This window comes from Panthera tigris, chromosome B2, assembly GCF_018350195.1.
Source record: "Panthera tigris isolate Pti1 chromosome B2, P.tigris_Pti1_mat1.1, whole genome shotgun sequence".
In the NCBI taxonomy this organism is placed as follows: Eukaryota; Metazoa; Chordata; class Mammalia; order Carnivora; family Felidae; genus Panthera; species Panthera tigris.
The window spans coordinates 77,674,612-77,695,489 of record NC_056664.1 but is presented as its reverse complement, the minus strand read 5'-3'; the positions used below and the strand labels follow the sequence as shown (position 1 = coordinate 77,695,489).

At 35.0% G+C, this 20,878-nt stretch overlaps 1 protein-coding gene across 2 annotated transcripts in view; it reads right to left on the bottom strand.

Moving 5' to 3' along the window:
- ZNF292 (zinc finger protein 292) overlaps window positions 1-20,878 on the bottom strand; it is a 93,333-nt gene that overhangs the window by 11,334 nt on the left and 61,121 nt on the right. For both annotated transcript variants that reach the window (XM_042986773.1, XM_042986772.1), the window contains exons 5-7: window positions 15,066-15,268; window positions 8,563-8,699; window positions 6,108-6,249 (exon numbers count right to left, since the gene is read on the bottom strand). In XM_042986773.1, coding sequence (XP_042842707.1) covers window positions 6,108-6,249; window positions 8,563-8,699; window positions 15,066-15,268 — 482 coding nt within the window. The remainder of the gene's footprint in view (window positions 1-6,107; window positions 6,250-8,562; window positions 8,700-15,065; window positions 15,269-20,878) is intronic.

Sequence of the window (20,878 nt, the reverse complement as noted above, 5' to 3'; positions counted from 1 at the left end):
GGACGAGAATTCTGAAAAAGGCTGTAATTATTTAGAAAATTCAGGAAATGGTAGAGAAAGAAAGTACTTTAAGAAAGGATTCAGGATATAGGGGTTTTGTGGATGAAGGACACCTACTCTGATGAAGCTGACTGTAACTATTCCGTCACGTGAATGTTGATTTCTTTCTCTATAAATGACAAAAGTGGATTCAAAAATTTTACTTATTGCTTAGAAAATGCAACTAAAATTATTTCAGAGAGAAACTCAACTGACAGTTCTATCCTAATACAGTCGGCTCCTGGACTCAAGGGTTCATTTCAACTCATTAAGGGCAAATGGCTTTGAATAAATTTCCTTTAAAAACATCTTAATGTTGTGTAATTAAACGTGAAACCTTAAATGATGCCAACAGAAGTACAACAAAATTTTTATTCTTTTGAGTTTTCATCTTTGCGTGTGTGTGTGATTGAAAATTAAGTTTACAGGCGATATTCAAATCATAAACTTGTTATATAACAAGTGTTTTTATTTTTTATTAATTTTTAAATTTTATTTTTTAAGTAGGCTCCATACCCAACATGGAGCCCAATGCAGGGCTTTAACTCCCAACCCTGAAATCAAGACCTGAGCTGAGATCAAGTGTCTGTTGCCTAGCCGACTGAGCCATCCAGGTGTCCTTATAACGGTGTTTTTTTTTTATTATTAATTTTTTTTTGTATTTACTATTTTTTAATTTTTTTTAAATCTTTTTTTTTTTGAGAGAGAGAGAGAGAGAGAGAGAGAGAGAGAGAATGAGAATGCAAGTGGGAAAGGAACAGAAAGAGAGGGAGACACAGAATCCCAAGCAGGCTCCAGGCTCTGAGCTGTCAGCACAGAGCCCAAAGCAGGGCTTGACTCATGGACCACAAGATCGTGACCTGAGCCAAAGTCACTTAACTGACTGAGCCACCTATAAGGGTTTTTAAAGATGAGTCTGAATTCACAATTTTCCATAAATATGTGATTAAACAAGTAATTAGCTTATAATAATGTACTTAATCAATAACATTAGTAAATAAAAGTACTGATAGCACCAGCCTGAATTTAAGAGTCGCAGGAACAGAAGAAAGCTAAGTGCTAAAAACTCAGAGGGAGGAATAGAGACCCACCCGCTTCCCGCCACCCCCAGACAGTGGTCCAGCACCAGGCAACCTTCTGAAAAAGACAAGGTTTTATATTTGGTATCCACCCCCCTGCCTCCACTTCTCTGTTCCTCTCCTCTGACTGCCTAGTGTCCTTGACCCAAAGCTACTTAAGGCTTACAGACTGGTTAGTTTCCCCATGAACATCCTATTCAGCTCTTCTCCATCCATGCATACCATGTCTTACCCTGCTTTAAAATTCTTAAATGGTTACCTTTGTATTTCAGAATTAAATATATATTCTTAATTGGTAATACAAAAAGGCCTTCACAATCCTACCTATGCCTCATCTGGTCTAGACTCATCTTTTATCTTTTGCCCTACACCCAAATAGCCTATACTGCAGGTAAACTAAGCTAACTGTAGATCCCAAAATATGCCATTCTCTCGTTATGCTTGATACCACTTGTGATATTGTGATATAAGAAATACATATATATTTTTTCATCCAGGCTCCCTAAAACCTTGGTAATTTCCTAAATGATAAGAGCTATAAGGGAACCTTTTGTTCCCAGCTCCTAAAATAGCTCCAGAGCCTTAAACCATGAAACAGGTGTTGCTATTAATAAGGCCCTTTTAACCACAAAGGAGTTTGTTAATGAGGGGATTTTTGGAGAGCCCCCAGATAACCACCGGATGGTGTCTGGTAGTCAGGGGAACAAACTTGTAATTAGAGGGTTGGAACTTTCAGGTCTTGCCCCCACCCCCACCTCCAAGGGAGGGAGAGATGCTGGGTTCTGAATCAATCACCAACGCTGGCCAATGATTTAATCAACTGTGCTTATGTAATGAAGCCTCTGTAAAAACCCAAAAAGAACAGGGTTCAGGGACCTTCTGCACTGGTAAACATGCAGAGATCTGGGGAGGCAGCTTGCCCTTTCCCCCATACTTTGCCCTGAGCATCTCTTTCATCTTGCGCTTTCTAAGTTGTATCCTTTTACAACAAACCAGTAAGCTAGTAGGTAAATTGTCTTCCTGAATTCTGTGAGCCACTCTAGCAAACTAATCAAATCTAGGGAAAGATATTGTAGGAACTTCTGATTTCAGCCAGTTGGTCAGAAGCACAGGTGACAAATTGGACTTGTGATTAGCATCTGAAAGGGTGTGTGTGTGTGTGTGTGTGTGTGTGTGTGTGTGTGTGTGTGAGAGTCTTGTGGGATTGGGCACTTAATCTGTGAGATCTGTGCTACCTCCAGGTAAACAGTGTCAGAATTAAGTTGTAGGATACCCAGCTGGTGTCCAGAGAATTGTTTGATGTGAAGAAAACCCCCACACATTTGATGAACAGAAGTATTCAGTGAGTAGTGAAGAAAAGAGAAGTTTTTTCTTCACACTACTTTACATGCTTTTTCTAATACTAGGGACACTTTCCCCTCCCATTCTGTCTGGCTATCACTCAGTCAAAACAGACAAGTGGGTTGGATGGCCCACATGTTTGTGTGTCTCCATCAATAGACTGAAAGCCTTAACGATAGTGCTATATTTTTCAACCTTTTAATTTCAAGGGTCTAGGAAAAAGCATGAATAAACTGGCCAACAGTCTTCAACAAACCTTGGAATTGTGTTTTTTAAATTCATTTATTTATTTTTAAATTTATTTTAGAGACAGAGAGTGTGTACAAGCGGGGAACAGAGGCAGAGAGAGAGAGAGAATGAGAATGAATCTTAAGCAGGCTCCCATGACCCCAGGATCATGACCTGAGTCAAAATCAAGAGTCAGATGCTCAACCAACTGAGCTACCCAGGTGCCCCTAACTCTTGGATTTTTTTTTTTTTTAAAGTTTATTTATTTTTGAGACAGAGAGAGACAGAGCATGAATGGGGGAGGGTCAGAGAGAGGGAGACACAGAATGTGAAACAGGCTCCAGGCTCTGAACCATCAGCCCAGAGCCCGACGCGGGGCTCGAACTCATGGACCGCGAGACTGTGACCTGAGCTGAAGTTGGATGCTTAACTGACTGAGCCACCCAGGTGCCCCACTCCTGGAATTTTTAAAAAGGGCCACCAGGTAACCCAAATCACTGACCTTGAGACTAAATTGCATCATGTGAAAACTGAGAAGTTTTACTAGAACCTAGTCACTATAGCATTAATTTTAAGGTCTCTTTTGGTCCTTAATAATAATCTAGGATTCTAGTTTTAAGATAAAACCTCTGCTTGATCAGATTTCAAAAAGTAAAAAACAAAGGGAAAAAATTTTTATGGAATGGGAAACAAGATTTTTGGGGCAGAGTAATTAGCAAGTTGCAAGTTATTCTTGTCAGTAGGTGTGCTCCCCTGACCAACTCTCTAAGCTATTATTCATGCTTATAAGTGTTTTATATAGGTGCTTTACTTCTGAATCCAAAGTCTCTCCAGAAAGGCACTACTCAACAGAACTGTGATGATGGAAGTCTTTTTTATACTATTCAATATGGTAGTCACTAGCCACATGGAGCTACTGAGCCCCTAAAATGTGGCTACTGGCTACGACAATGCACAGTGTAGCTCTTGTCCAAGTTCTTCCCCTCTCCAACACAATCTCCTGATAAGTGGGGTGTAAGTTTGATGGAGGAGAGTCACTTTTACTTAACGTCCTTAATTAATCTAATTAAGAAATGAGGGGCGCTTGGGTCGCTCAGTCAGCTGAGCATCTGACTCTTGATTTCAGCTCAGGTCATGATCATATGATCATGGGATCGAGCTCCATGCTCAGCATGGCGGCTGCTTAAGATTCTCTCTCCTTCTCTCTGTCAAAATAAATAAAAATGAAAATAAAATTTTAAAAAATGTAACACAAAGTGGTTAGAGTTAACAGGTGGTCAACAGAACATCAAGTTTCATACCCAATTTGTCTGGCTTCTGATTTCAAGCTCCTTCTACTTTGCTACACTGTTCTTTAAGTGAGACATAAAGCCACTAGTGGCACAACCTATGTTTTAAAATTGCACATTAATTTTTTTAAGAAACTTACTATTTTAAGTTCATTTTCTTTTAACTGCAACACTACAATATAGAAAATGGAAAATCAGAATGAATTAACAAGGCTGACAGAGGAAAAACTGGAAAGCAGGACTCATTCCTGTCCTTTACTTTGAGAGAAATTCTTTCCTCCTGAAAAGAAATTATTTCAGGAGAAAAAGTGAAGATATATGTAAAATTTATGGACCAACGACAGATTTAAGAAGTTACTTTTAAAGGGGGACAGAAGAGTATCTTTCGGTCCCTCCTTTCAAAAAAAAAAACAAAACTACACATGAATTAAAAAATACTTCTTGTCATGCTGCACACCAGATTTTAAGGATTCCTAAACACTGTTTGGCATCCCATTCTATGCAACGTAGCAACTATGGAAAGTGTCTTCTGTGTACATTTAAAATGGGAACCAACTGCATAACTGCAAGGGTTATGCTATAAGAAAATAAATTAATCTTATAAAACTTGGATTCCAATTTAAATAAATAAATGGAAACACATAGGCAACCTCTGATTATTACGTGCCTCTTCAGTTGTATTTAATTTGTTTAATCTACTTATTAAGTGTTTTCATTTCAATGACTTGTGTTTTATTTGTAAAAGTTCTTCTGACTCTTTAAAATCTGATCATTTTGATAGTGTCTTTCTTATACTTCAATCCCTTATTTTATGTCTTTAAATACATGTATTTTATAGAATTTTCCATAATTGTGTTAAACTACTAGGCAAATAATTCTATTCTTTTTGTCTACCGAAATTTAGTCATGTCATGTTGTTTCATATGCTTTATAAATCTTGGTGGTTAAATTTACTTATGTCTTCAAATATATGTAATTTATAGTTTCTATCCTTTCATGTTTAATCCTATTGTTACTTCTCTCTGACAGAATGCCCTCATGACAAACTGCTTCATGTTCTGTAAATCTTGATCACAAACTCATCTTAAGCAGGACTTTATCTAAGAATCCTACATTGAGGGTATGTCCCTCCAAAGTTCTGCATTTGCTTCTGCCAGGTATCCCAGCTGTTACCAGCCCAGTTCCACCCTTACCTTCTTCAACATTACTTATTCAACATGGGGATTTCTGGACTACACAGACAGGGTAAATCTGGACCCCAAATCTGTGTAAGGATAGACCTATGGGTACAAATTCCTAAAGAAAACTTTTTTCCTTCTGTGACCCACAGCCCAGTTGGACATGCACAAAGTTTCCTATCATCTATCTGTGTTAAATAAAAAGTAGTATTTTTCTAGTCTACTTTTTCAGTGAAATTATAGGACTTCAAGGTTGGGGAGGGGAAGGGGGACAGGGGAACTCACTTTCAGCTCCCTAACATGAGAGGGCTGAGCCCAAGAACTTATCTCCTATCCCCATAAAGCTATCTCCTACCCCCATGTGCATATTAAAACTCAAACCCCTTAGTTACCACAAGTAGTAACATACCCTAATCCCCACCCAAGCCAGGAGGGGCCCAGCATCAGCTCAAGCTTTCTGCTCCAGTTTTTAGGTTCTTCTTCATTTTGAGCCTAAGGATTTCCCCTCCCTAACATTCATGCAATCTCAGATGCTATACATCAATAGAAATGTTTATGTCATCAAGTATTTTGGGGCATTTTGTAGAAAAAGGATTTTTAGACAATGTAATCTGCCAAACTACCAACAAAGGAAGCTATCTCTCCGTTTCTCTTCACACTTTCTGAATCTCTACAGAGCCAAACTATCAAAACAGCAGAACACAAAGAAGTAAAAATTATAGAATGATAAAATACTAGAATATTACTCTTCTTCAGGCCAAGAGAAAGACTCTGGCTCTCATTTGCATTTTTAAGTTTCTCTATAGCAAATCTCTATTATTAGACTAATAAGGAAAGCAAAGCACTCTAAATGAAATAAACAAAAATCACTGGAAGAAGTGCCAAAATAATGTCTTTTATTAAAGATTATTTATATATCTTAAATTAAGAAAAAATAGCTTGATTATTCTTACCTCAGAATTAATAACTTTAATCAGGAAGAAAATGTGATACACCGTCTTGGTTAACAGAGAAAGCTGACGACATCTTTCTAGGTACACTTGTATAGATGGTTCTACTCTTTGCTGTAATTTACTCCAAAAGAGAGTGAGTTCCCTAAAAAAAAGAAAAAAAAAATAAGTTGGAACAATAACGTAACAATCATGGACTATGTCAGCCCAGTCATTACATCTGAAATTAAAGCTGGTTTTAGATTCCAATTCTACATGTGAAATTAAGTTTAAATAAAATATAAAATAGATCTCAATTTTTTAGAGACTAAATAAAATCAGGATATGATTTATCACTTTATTGACTGATATTTTTCAATCTCAGGGAGAAGCACTGCCTGTCACTAATGAAGCACCTCTCATTTAAACTAAAAGTATACAAATGGTAACTCTGAGTCACATCTGTGACTTTACATAATAAAGTACAAAATGTATGTATACATAAAATGCATATACATATATATCAATGGCATATTTTAAAAAGCATTTCATTTATCTTCTACCTTAAATTTAAAATTGACCAACTGGTCAATTAAATTTAAAATTTTAAATTTAATATTATTAAATGTTAACAATCAATGATCACACAGAACCCAAAAAGAAAGTAATTTAACTAATTTCTGTCAAATTGGTAAAATAAAGAAATTTTTGAAAATGGACTTTAAAATTGATTTCAAATGCAATTAGAATGTATCTTTCATAGAAAATAATCCTACTGAAATGATGAATTTTCCTCCCTTTTACCTATTGTCCTATTTCTCTTCTGTCCTCTGTGGTTAATTTACACAAAAATCTTCTTCCTTGTTTCAAATTTTTTCACCAAGTATTCTCCTCAATACATGCCTTTCCTATTATTATTTCCTCAGTCTGCACTTCTAGGAACTCTGCTCTTTCACCACCCAATTGAACAACTTGCTCATTTACTGGATTTTAACCTATATATGGAGGACTTCAAAAATCTGTCTCTCCAGTCTTGACCACTTTCACCTCTCTAGTTCTTTATAAGACTTCTCCACTTTGATCTCTTCTGAAACCTGAAACTTAATATATGAAAAAGACGATTAACATTCTTTCCAGTTTACCATCTTTCTAATTTAATGCATCATTATCACTGACCCTATCAGCCCCTGCTTTTTACTATCCTAAACACAGCTATCGTCATTTTTTTTCGCCCCATCCAACATCCATAAGGAAGCCTTCGTAACTTCCCAGATGGACTGTTGTACTGGTTTTCTAGTTGATTTTCCTATCTCAGCTCTGTCCTGCCACTTCTTCATCCCAACTCTACCCTCACCATTCAGCCCCCAACCCATTTTTCTCCATTACTTGTATTAAACAGCATTTCTTACACATAAACTTCTACTTTGCCTTCCTTCTTAAGACCTTATAATAGATTGCCTGTGTTGGTCATATGAAATCCAGACTTTGATGCCTTTTTTAAAGCAATAGCACACTTAATTTCTTAGTCACTACTATTAATGTTACATAGAAAATATACTTGTCCTCAGTAGTATATGCATGTTATTTATTCTCCCTTCAGAATCTTCCTACCTGCCTTTTATATCAATCTCTCTGTCCTGCATTTATGATTTTCCCTTCATAACAAAACTCACAGCTGCTCAGAAAACCTTTATAAACTTTATTCTACTTTAATTACACATTTATTTAGCTTGCCTGTTCCATATTCATTTGTATGTAATGTGTTAGTCACTTGGTAAAAATTCTTAAATGTTAGAATATTGTAAACTAAATTTTGTGTTCCCATATTACCAATACAACACTTAAGACTAATAATGCTGTTCACTGAACAGATTGTCAGCTTTAGCTAACACATTAATTTAAGACAGCTGACCTTCAGATTTTTGAATCAGCTGAGGTCAACAGCTCCATTAGTTGCAAGCTCCCAAAAGATTATATAGAACAGGCTTTGCAGAATTGAAAATGTATCATATAAAGTAATGTGCACTGAAGAAGTTAGTGAAGTAAAATATCTCACAGACAGAAAATGAACTATATTTCTATACACGAATGATTAGCAGCTAATTATGTAATTGAAAGTGTATAATATGCAGAGGGAAAAAATACAGACATTCAATCATAGATTGCTTACATATCTGAAAAAATTGTTATTGTGGCATCAGATAAAATAAACCTTTCTTTCATCTTCTAATATCTATTAATCATTATACAATCATTACTGGTATACTAAGGAGTTGTGTGGTCCTTAATAGAAAAAAAAATTTAAGTTATAATATGAATTAGTTGACAGTTTACACAGCATGTAATAACTGCAAATAAGCTTTTTGTCTTGTTAAGACTTTAAAAGATTAAAAATATGTTCTTGAGCTCTCTGCACTCTCACAACCTATCTTGTTTTTTTGTTTAACAAAGTTTTCCTTACAAAATAAAATCAACTCACCAAGCACAGTACATATCTCCTTGTTGGAGCTGACGTGATAGAAATGCAGTACATAAGACAAGAGCACTTTTTTCATCACCCTCAGATTCTAAGTTACAGATCATTTCTAGTGCATCTTTGCAATCAACTTCTGAGATCTACAGAAAAAGGACACAGAAATATGCCATAAAATGGTTTGTATTAGGATATATAGCAATACATGTTAAAATCTTCACTAGATATTTACAGATCATTTTTATCAGTAAAACCTCATACTCATATACTATCAATTCATAGTTTGTCATTACTAGGCTTCAATAAAGAAATCTTTTTTCAAGTCAAAAACCAACTATTTTCAAGAACTTTACAAATATCTATATGTAAAAAACTAATGCTCATTGTAAGTACCCTCTACCCATTAATCTAGTCTATGATACTGAAAAAGAAAAGCTGTATTTTTCCCCTTTTTCATCTGGTAATTTAAAAAGCATTAGAATCAGCAGAAAGACACAGAGATCTACTGGATATAAACTAATAAAGTGTCTATTCATCTGAGGGAAAAAGGTATAATATGAAACATTTTATACTGTAGTTATACTACCTTTAAAAACTCACTCAGCTTTCTATAAATCTCATTTTTCTTTTCATATCAATTCATTTCATCTCAAAGCCTGTCAACAGCCATGCATACATAAGTATAACCTAGATGAAGGCAACTTCATTTAATTACACACATCTTATTGCTTATTTTTTGAAAAGTTAAAATTTACTATCATATTACAATGATTTACTACATAAACAGAACTTACATATGATCTCTACAAGCATTTGCTGTAAAACAAGAATATGGCAAACATCACATAATCACAAATCACCAGTGTTCCACAAAATAAAAAGATTAATTCCAACATGTTATAAATGACAAATGGCCAAAAAAAATTGAAGACCATACAGAGCACTGGCACCCATGCACCACAGAGGTAACCATGCCCCTCCTTATTGATCTTACGTCTCTCCTCATCAACTTCTGAGTATGTCAGTGTGAGAAAGAATATGTGTGTGTGTGTGTGTGTGTGTGTGTGTGTGTGTGTGTGTGTGTGTGTGTAAAGTATGTGTTTAGGACTGAGTAAGTATCTAAATGAGGATAACTTTGAGGCTTATCTTTGAGAACAAAGGTTGCATAAGAATAGATTCAGAGGTCCCATTCTATACCTTAAGCTGCACTAGAAAACACTAAAACAAGAGAAGACACAGCTCTGAGTTTGTGTGTTTAACAACAATGACTTCTGAAAGGAATTATGAAGTTAGTGGCAGAGTTAAGAGTGAAACTGGAGTCTTGGAATTCCAACTCCCTGGTGCAGTGCTCTTTCCACTATGCCTCTAACTCCTTCTAACAAATCTTTAAGTGAGCTCATTTAAAAAAATTAAAAAGGGGCTGAACAATATGTAATCATACAATATTTTCAAATATCTATATCACATTAAGTGCACTGTCAGACATATTTTATTATTTAATCAGAAATTTTCTACTAGGTAGGCATTATAATTAACATTTTTTACACAATGAATGTGGTGTTCAAACAAATTATTTGCCCAAGTTGCAAAAGTTAATTAAGTGGTAGAACTCCAAATCAAATTTTGTCTGATTGACATCAAATACTCACATTCTTTCCATTTAATCACATTATCTTTTACTGCAAACTGTGTTAATTTTAAACAATTATCCTGGTACACACATACAGACAATTATTAGAAGTCAACCTATGAGTTTTGTTTACTTTTTCATGTTAATAATAACAATAATAGCAGCTTCTATTTATTTGTGCCAGCTTCTTCAGAAATAGTATTGCTAAATCTGCACAATATCTTGCCTGGTAGATATTACTATTAACTTTTTAGAGATAAGGTTCAGAGAGGTTACTTGCTCAGTCACATGCTTAATTAGTGGTAGTCAAGATTTCAACCCAGATGTAGCTTCAAAGTCTGTATTCTTTTCAGAATTCTCCATGCACAAGCAAGTTGAGGCCCTTTATTGCTAAATATTGATTTTCACATGTTCAGGTTTAATAAAAAAATCTTATATCCTGAAAATCTAATTTGTTTTGAAACCGATCTTTTGTTGTCATTCTTCTACACTATTTTTTTTTTTAATGTTTATTCATTTTTGAGAGAGAGAGAAAGAGACAGAGCGTGAGTGGGGGAGCGACAGAGAGAGAGGGAGACACAGAATCCAAAGCAGGCTTCAGGCTCCGAGATGTCCATAGAGCCCGACGTGAGGCTCAAACTCACGAACTGTGAGATCATGACTTGAGCTTAAGTCGAAGTCAGACACTTAACCAACTGTGCCACCCAGGCGCCCATGTTGTCCGGTTCTTCTAAAACCTAAGCCACTCTTCTCGCTCCAATGATGTAAAATGTGTATATTATATATAAGGAAACCTATTTTCCCAATGCCATTACTTACATTAGCTTACAGTTAATCATTAGAAATATATATTTGTATGTTAGGTAGCCTCTACATACTTATTTCATACATACACAACATATCAACTGAAACATTTGCCATATTCAATAATACAGAAAACCTCACTTTTTATAGGTATACTAAGAAAACAATTTTTACTGTCTTCCATTTCCCTGATTTGCCACTAGAGAGTCCTCTCAAAAAAACAGGACACTAAAGAGAATGGCGGGGAAAATGAAACTGTATTTAGACTAATGAATGGCTCTATTCAAACTATGAAAGTGAAATACAAGTCAAATATAGCCATCAATGAACAAGAATTATTATTTTTTTAAATCCAAGGCAGCATAAAGTAGCAATTACCAGTGTTTACCTAAATAGGGACTATTTATATAATATGGATATCTTTTCTCTATTGCTTTGAAAAATGAGCAAAAATTTAAGTACCAGAAAATTTAGAACTGAATAAATTTTTAAAATCAGAATGATCTGTTAAAGACATATTATGCTAAACTCTTTGTAAAACAGAAAAACCATTTCAAAAACATGAAAGATGAGGGGTGCCTGGGTGGCTCAGTCGGTTAAGCGTCCAACTTCAGCTCAGGTCATGATCTCGTGGTTCTTAGGTTTGAGCCCCACGTCAGGCTCTGTGCTGATAGCACAGAGCCTGGAGCCTGCTTTGGATTCTGTGTCTCCCTCTCTCTCTGCCCCTACCCTGCTCATGCACGCAGATATAAACATTAAAAAAATTAAAAAAAAAACAAAACATGAAAGATGACTTTTAGGTTTTAATATGGCTCTTTATGCCAGGTATTCAAAAAATATAGAACATTTCACCAGTATTTATATACATTTACTGAGTATACTTTTAAAATGTATTGGCTCTAATCACATTTTAAGAAGTCTTTTTTGCTTACCAAGATAAAATTGCTTTCCTTCTATAAAATAATTTAAATGGTAAACCTCTCATACTAATAAAACATAAAATCAAATAACAAGCTTTTTTTTTTTTTTAACTCTCAGGCTAGCAAAAATTTAAAAGACAAATAATCTCCAGTGTTAGGGAAGAGGAAATTTCATATGCTGTTTATGGGAATATAAATTGGCATAATCTTTTTTGGCTGGTAGTAAGTCCCTATCTATTAATTTAAAAATTCCTTGATCCAGGAAGTCCACTTCCAGAAATCTGTCCCACCAGTGTACCCCTGACAGGAATGAAAGGATATATATACACAAGACAATAGTTCAAATGCCCCCTAGTCTGACTAAAGTTATTACAAATACATACTATGGAATTATGCAGCCATAAGAATGAGGTTGATCTATATGGAACAATATGGAAAGATGTTCATAATAAACAGGGAAAAAGTAATTAGCTGCCAGGGTGCATACATATATAGAAAAATATATATATATAACTATCAGAAAGGTTATATATCAAATTTCAAACTGAATGATTACTTGGGGGAGTATTAAATTGAGAAGTGATGGTTAGAGAGAAAGAAAATTTTACTTTTTAAATTCTATGTTTATTTTAATGACAAAACCAACAGAAATACTGGTCTAAAATAAACAATGCTCACTTCGTTTTATACCTCTATCAACATTACAGACCAAGCTAGTAATTCCAGAGAAGCCAGACAGACACTCCTCTCTCTCTCAGCCCCATTCTTCAGCCATCTACCAGGGCTAGCTGCTAATTCTATTACAATGAAAGGATCCTGGGGGAATAGTCAATCCCTTGCCTACTGGCTCACTTGGACAAGGATTTCCTCAAAAGGACCACAGAATCCAGGCTATGGTTGACTCTTTCCAGTATCTATTCCCACCATACTATAAGGAATGGGTAAAAACCTCAAATGCTTATAAGAACCAGACAAGTAAAGGTAAATGAATGTGTGTGTGTGTGTGTGTGTGTGTGTGTGTGTGTGTGTGTGTGTGAGAGAGAGAGAGAGAGAGAGAGAGAGAGAGAGAGAGAGAGAGAGAGAGAAAGAATGAATACCACCTCTGTCTTTGGGCAATTGTTCCAAAGTGACTACTTTCCCCGGGGCAGAAATAAAATAGACCTTGGTGACAGCCAATCTTAACCCACTTCACATGGGAAATGAAGAAAAAGTTTCTATATGTTTGTAATAGGAACATAAAAGAATAACCAAACAATCTCTAAGCAAAGGGAGACTTTTAGCAAGAATGTGTAGACTTGGGGTGCCTGGGTGGCTCAGTCGGTTAAGCGTCAGAATTCAGCTCAGGTCATAATCTCACAGCTTGTGCATTTGAACCCCACATCAGGCCCTCTGCTGTCAGCATGGAGCCTGCTTTCGATCCTCTGTCCCTATCTCTCTGCCACTCCCTTTCTCTCTCTCTCAAAAAGAAATAAACATTAAACAAACAAACAAACAAAAAGAACATGGAATGCCTTAATTCTATCTGCTTAATGTAAGAAGGAAAAAAATCATTTCATAGGATATCAGAGATACTTGGGGTCCTCACAGAGAATTTTCCTGAGGACGTCCCAGAGCAAGCTGGGTTGCTACTACTCAACTAAACCAAAAGGAAACTTAGGTTCAGTATTGCAAGATCTTTTGATTATTCAAGATAGTTAGAAATACAGATTCTTCCTGGAAATTACAAATTCATACTCTTCAACTTCAAACAAGACTTCAGAGCTAACCCAATGACCCTATGTTTAGAAAGTTTTCTATTAGAAGTTAAAGATTCTTTAGGCCAAGGCTTATGCCTTAACTCACATTTAACCCCACGGTGCTTAATAAAAATTTGCTGAAGGGAGGATGGATGGATGGACAGATTGACATAAGGACAAGAGCTGAACTGATAATGAAAGCTTTATTTGAGTTGAAAACAATCTAAAATGTAGCAGCAGCACAATAGTTAATTTAAGAATTTTAGAAAAACTGTTAAATACATTTCAAAAGCTATCTTAAGAAACTATATATCTGCCAATTAACTGTCTGCATAGCTATTCTGAACTAATAAGAAAACTTCAGTCTCCTACTTTGCTCTGATATAGAGACTGAAAAGCCAATTATCTGAGATAAAAGAGAAATAAAGAAAAAAATCTATGGATTAGCCAATGTCTAAACTAATGATATAATTCCCTAGGCTACAGCCCTGGGAGCTATTCTATCCAGCCTAGAAAATGCCAGACATCACTCTTCCCAGTATCCTCATTATCCTCACCATCCACAACAACCTTATTGGACCTAATCTTGGTCCAAGGCTACCATCTTCCTCTTCATTTTCTAGTCTTTAAAAAAAATAAATAAATAAAATCACACAATTACCTCTACAATTACAACCTGTAACCTCATGTAGGCGTTCAGGTTTCTGTCTGAGGCTATATTATGCAAATTCCCATTTGGACCATGATTCTACCTCAGAATTCTGTAGTATAAAACAAATACATGAATACTACGTTTTATGTCAAACTAGAAGTAAAAATATCGTATGTCACACAGAGAAAATAAAGCTTTACATTAAATATACAAGTAAAATTTCGACCTATATATAGACATTTATCTATCTGTATTTATAACTTCTTCCTAGGATACATTATGTTTTTGAATACATTATGTGTGCGTGCATGAGTGTGTGTGTGTGTGTGTGTGTGTGTGTGTGTGTGTGTGTGTAAAACAGAAAACATATTCTTAGTAAGAAGTCAAATAAATTCCAATAGTTACTTAAATTAGCCAGTTAGAAAGATCTACAAGTATCCTACAAGTATCAGGTAAAACTAAAGTTAAAACTAAAGTTAAGGCTGACAAATATAAACATCCTACTAAATTGTTAAGCTACCTCCATCTTTCCCATAATTTAACCAAAGCGGTAAAAAGATTCGAATTATTTAAAACAGAAGCTAGATGAAATCAGTTTACATATAATTCTGAAAGCTGCTTAGAATCACTACCCAAGAGCATACTGAAAAGTTAAGACTGACAATAGTCCCTCACTATCTAAAAGAAAGAGAAGTCAAAGACATTCTAATTGAAAATTAACTTCTTCATTTTTAAAATTAATTACTAACAAAAGAAAATATACTCACCTCTTCCATTAACTTTTCATTTGGTGATGATGTACAAAGACAAACAAGGTAAGTTTGCTTAAAACTACCTTTTGTACCAATCTCTGGATGGTCAGAACACAGCTTTGCTAGAGCAGTTGCTTGACTTAACTGATTGGTTTTGATTAGATGTTTAATTCTCATATCCAACAAGATGGGACCCTCAAAAGCTAAAAATTCATTCACTTTAAAAAACAAGACATAATAGATTATTAACATTTGAAAATTCATTTGCAATACAAATACTTATCAGGAATATATATTTTTTTTAAGCACAGGAACTACTACTCTTTTTTCTTTGCAATTTTCTATTACTGTCACACTATTACAAAATACTTGACCTTAATAAGCAAAAGGAGATTACACTGCTAACTTTTAAAAGCTGCATTAAATATTTTTACCTGAGAGTACCATTTAGAATGAAGTGAATTAACTTAAAAATAATTTTGTATTGAATTCTAATAGCCATTGCTATTAAAATTATACTAAATTCTTTTCCTCACATTTATTCTTGAATACCAGAAAGTAGCATCCCTAGAAGTTTGCAGTACTGGAGCATTACACACTCATACTGGTAACCACAAAAGGATACTTGGATACGCTAGAGGATGAGATTCAACCAATTACTGTGTTCAGTACTGATGATGTATTTTTTATTTTACAAAGGTGAGGTCTATTTTGCTTTAATAGGTGTTCTAAAACAAATTATATATCTATAGAAAAATTAAGGGAGTGGGTGAAGTCTGCTGAAACTTCCGTAGGTTTGTAACTTTTAAAACATTAACCGATAAACCTCAACATTTCCTCACGACCCACTTAAGCATAATACACTTCTACTCTGTTCAAGTCTTTGAATTTCCTACTGCCTGTTTGATGAACTACAAATAAGAATCTTTACTTTTTGTATTTGTGAGGGAGAGTCTAAATCTTAACAGTGCAAATTTAAACTCTTCCCTGTTTTCTTTATCACAATGAGAAAATCATGTTTAAAAATCTACTGGGTGATGGCTAGCCTGAAACCTTTGTAAGGCTTTTGGGAATACAATTTTAATACTCCAAATAAAACACACAATTTCTCTCTTTATGAACAGACTGGAAGATACGTCTAGTAAGCAATCTGTAAGTTAAAAGATGGAAAGTGAGAGATGTTCTTCCTTTTTTAAACATCCTTTGCTACCCACTAGTACCTTTATTTTTTAGGTATAACTGCACTATATTCCTGTATTCCACTGTAAAAAGACTCTCCTATAAGACAGTATAATCATGGCTCCTCAGTATTAAAACCATGAGCATATAAGCATTTTAACACAGAAACCCAAATTCCATCCTTTTCTTGAAGTCTAGACCTTTGTACTTGCCACTTTCTATTCTACTCTCTGCCACATTAAACTAAATCAAAAAGTATAAAGACTGAACACAGAGAAATAAAACTAAACATAACTTTACAGTGCCTCTGACTATATGTCTTACATATATGGAGCATTACTTTTTTTTTTAATATCACATGATTCTACTGGGGACAATTATATTGCAAATATCTTTTAACAGTTTAGTTCACTGCCAAACCAAAATCAGTAAAGATTTTAAATGAGAACTTAAAAAAAAAAGTGAAAATAAAGTTGTTCTGGCTATAAATAAGTCACAGACTTATAGAAGTTTTACTTTCCTAGTCATTCTTTCAAAAGGAAAAAGCCAGCAATACAAAGTCTGGGAATTACTTAAAATATTCCCATTAAAACTCAAAATCAACAAATTCTGAGGACTGTGGCAAAGAAATTATTTAAAGGTGGCAAGTATTTAACAAAACTGATGACACTCTGAATAGAAACTCAAATAGTCCCTAAAATCTCAAATAGCAACATATAAATTAGAATGACAAATTGTACAAAATAATTTCTGTGCTAGTTCAATGTATAGGAGGATATATGTTAATACTGTAAAATGTCAAAAACATAGTTGCACGTGGATTTTTTTTTTTTTTTTAAATGATAAGAAACCACTGCCACGCTTAGGGCAAAATTGATTCCAAAGAAATACAGAGTATTAGAGCAGAAGGGACTTTACAAATCATTTTGTCCAGCTCCATCATTTGGCAGATGAGTAAACTGAGGCTCACAGAAGGTAAGTAACGTCCTAAGGTCATACAGCCAGTTAAGGACAGAACCAGGACCAGAAAGAAAAAATGGGTCCTCTGACTTCCAGCTTAATACAGTGGTGGCATTAGAAAACAAAATTCACATTTGACTAGTGTGTCTACTTTTTTTTTTTAAGGTAGGCTCCACGCTGGGCATTTTTTAAATAGGCTCCAACAGGGGACTTGAACTCATGACACTGAGATTAAGACCTGAGCTGAGATCAAGAGTCAGATGCTTAACTGACTAGGATGCCCCTAGTGTGTCTACTCTAATCAGAGTGGCACTGTATAGCAGTAAAGAGCTGTGAGGTGGCATTAACTTTTAAGGGAAAATAATTCTGAAGCACGGGGTTCAAATGGATCAAAAGTAGATTATACCTTAATACCCATTTCAGAACCTAATAAATGCTCATTCTCCCCCGCCTTTCTCCATTTCTTCCTCACTGCTTTCCTTTTTCCCATTCCTCTGTATCTTTCTCTACTCCTCTCCAATCCAGACATCACAGATGTTATAACATCACCTCAAAGACTACCTGTTTTAGTGCTTGTCAGACTTACGAAAAAAGTTTTATGTTTATCCTTGAATAGCTAGTCATAGCACATCTCATTCCTCACCTTGCTTTTCCCATTCCCATTCTAGAAAAGTAAAAATATCCTGAATTTTACTGGTGTGTAACCTTTCAATCTATTTTACCTGTATTTATGGACTTGAACAGAAAAGCAGGTTTTACCACATTTGAGCCTGTCAAGAGAGCTGGATTACATAAAATGACAATGTAAATGAATGTTTAGCCAGTTCAATTGAGAAAATAAGAAATGGCCTCTTCTCATAGAATGCCACATACATAATATTTAAAAATACTAGTTCCTACATTAAAGATAATTAACTTTAAATATATTACAATATATACGTTGGATTTTTGTGATAAATCATTCCACAAATACCAAACGAGCATGTCCTATGCACAAAAACTTAATTCAGACTAGGTCCTGAATTTTCCTCAAAGTGGAGTGAACTTATTAATTGGATGTGTATCTCCGTGCCAAGATCTGCACACGATTTCCTCTGTAGCATCTCTGTAACAACCATCTCAAACTCTGCATACAAAAATCTCTATACTGGGATGCCTGGGTGTCTCAGTTGGTTAAGCATCCGACTCTTGATTTTAGCGCAGGTCGTGGTCTCACAGTTTGTGAGATGGAGCCCTCACTGGGCTCTGTGCAGACAGTGCAGAGCCTGCTTGGGATTCCATTCTCTCTCTCTCTCAAAATAAATAGATAAACACTTGGGGGGGAAAACCTCCATACCACAGCATATGTCATCTCAATCCACTTAGTTGTACTCAAAGCCAGGAATCTAAGAGTTGGCCTTACAAATGCTCTCTCGTACTTGCTTCTCACCCACACATCCAATCCACCACCTAATTCCGTCACTTATAATTCCTAAATACTCAATCCATTCACTCTTCCCCATCTCTACTCCTGCCATTCACCCACTCCTCCCAGCCCAGTCTTTAATCTACCAGACCACTTTGTTGCACTTTGTTAGTCTCCTGCATCCACTCTTAAGCCATCATTTCCACTAGGACTTGCGTCTTTTCTTTTCTTTTTTTAAATTTATTTTTCTTTTCTTTTCTTTTTTTAAAGTACACACTTGATTGTCTTCTCCCAGTTTAAAATCCTCCAATGGTCCCTTTGCCTTCAGAGTAAATTCTAAAATCTTCATCATGGCCTACCCGAATCTGCATTACCTATTCCTTTTTAAAAAATACAATTTGTATTTTATCATAAAAACAATTTAGCATTTAGATAAGAGAGAAAAAAAAAAAGAAAACACATTAAAATTGGAAAGAAGTAAAATAATCGGACTGCAGATGACATGATCTTACATATAGAAAACCCTAAAGATTCCACACACACACAAAAACAATTAGAATAAATGACTTTAGCAAAAAGTTACAGGATACAAAAATAAATTGCATTTTTATACACTAGCAATGAACAACCTGAAAAGGAAATTAAGAAAACAATTCTATTTTACAATATCAACAAAAAGAATAAAATACTTAGAAATAAACCTAACTGGGGCACCTGGGTGGCTCAGTGGGTTGAGCGTTCGACTTTGGCTCAGGTTGTGAGTTCGAGCCCTGCACTCTGTGCTGACAGCTCGGAGCCTGGAGCCTGCTTCAGATTCTGTGTCTCCCTCTCTCTCTGCCCCTCCCCTGCTTGTGTTCTCTCTCTTTCTCTCTCAAAAATAAACAAACATGAAAACAAATTAAAAAAAAAAAAAAAAAAAAGAAATAAACCTAACCAAGAAGGTGAAATACTTGTCCCTGAAATCTATAAAACATGGCTGAAAGAAATTAAAGACACAAGTAAGTGGAAAGATTCCTGTGTTCATAGACTGAAAGACTTAATAATTGTCAAAATGTCCACCTATCAAAACAATTTAAGAATTCAATACAATTCCTGTCAAAATTTCAATGGCATTTTTTGCAGAGATAGAAAAATTTAGCCTAAAATTCATATGAAATCTCAAGGGATTCCAAATAGCCAAAATAATTTTGAAAAAGATCGAAGTCTGAGGTGTCACACTTCCTCACTTCAAAATAATTTATAAAGCTACATTAATCAAAACAGTGTGGTACTGGCCTAATAACAAAGATATATAGGCAATGCTGTAGAACAGAAAGTCCAAAAATAAACCCTCACATATATAGTCAAATGATCTTCAACAAGACTGCCAAAATCACTCAATGAGAAATGGACAATCTTTTCAGCAAATGGTGCTGGGAAAACTCATATCCACATGTAAAAAAATGAAGTGGGACACTTACTGTATACCATATAAGAATTTAACTCAAAATGGATTGAAGATCTAAATTTAAGACACAAAACCATAAAACTCCTAGGAGAAAACAAAGAAGATAAGCTTGAAGACACTAGACTTGGCAAGGATTTATTGGATATGACACCAAGGTACATACAAAAAACCCAAACACGGACAACTTGAACTACATCAAACCTAATTTTTATGCATCAAAGGACAGAATCAACCGGGTGAAAAGGCAGCCTACATAAGGGGAGGAAGTATTTGCAAATCATATACCTGATAAGGAGTTGATATCCAGGATATATAAAAAATGTTTAGAACAATAAAATATCAAATAATCCTATTATAAAGTGGACAAATGACTTTAACAGACATTTCTGCAAAGAGGATATACAAAAGTCTAACACATGAGAAGATACCCAACTAATCATCAGAGAAATGCAAATCAAAACTACAATGAGATATTACCTCACACCATTAGAATAGTTACTATCAAAAACAAACAAACAAAAAAACAACAAACCCAGAAAATAAATGCTGGTGAGGATATGGAGAAATTGGAACCTTTGTGCACTGTTGATGGGACTGTAAAACGGAGCAACTTCTATGGAAAACAATATGGAAGTTCCCCAAAAAGTTAAAATAGAACTAGCTACCATGCGATCCAGCTATCCCACTTATGGGTATATACACATAAGAACTGAAAGGAGGGTCTTAAAGTGATATGCACATGCACCCCCATGTTTACAGCAATATCACTCATAACAGCCAAGAAGTGGAAGCAATCCCAATGTCCACCAATAAATGAATAAACAAAATGTGGTATAT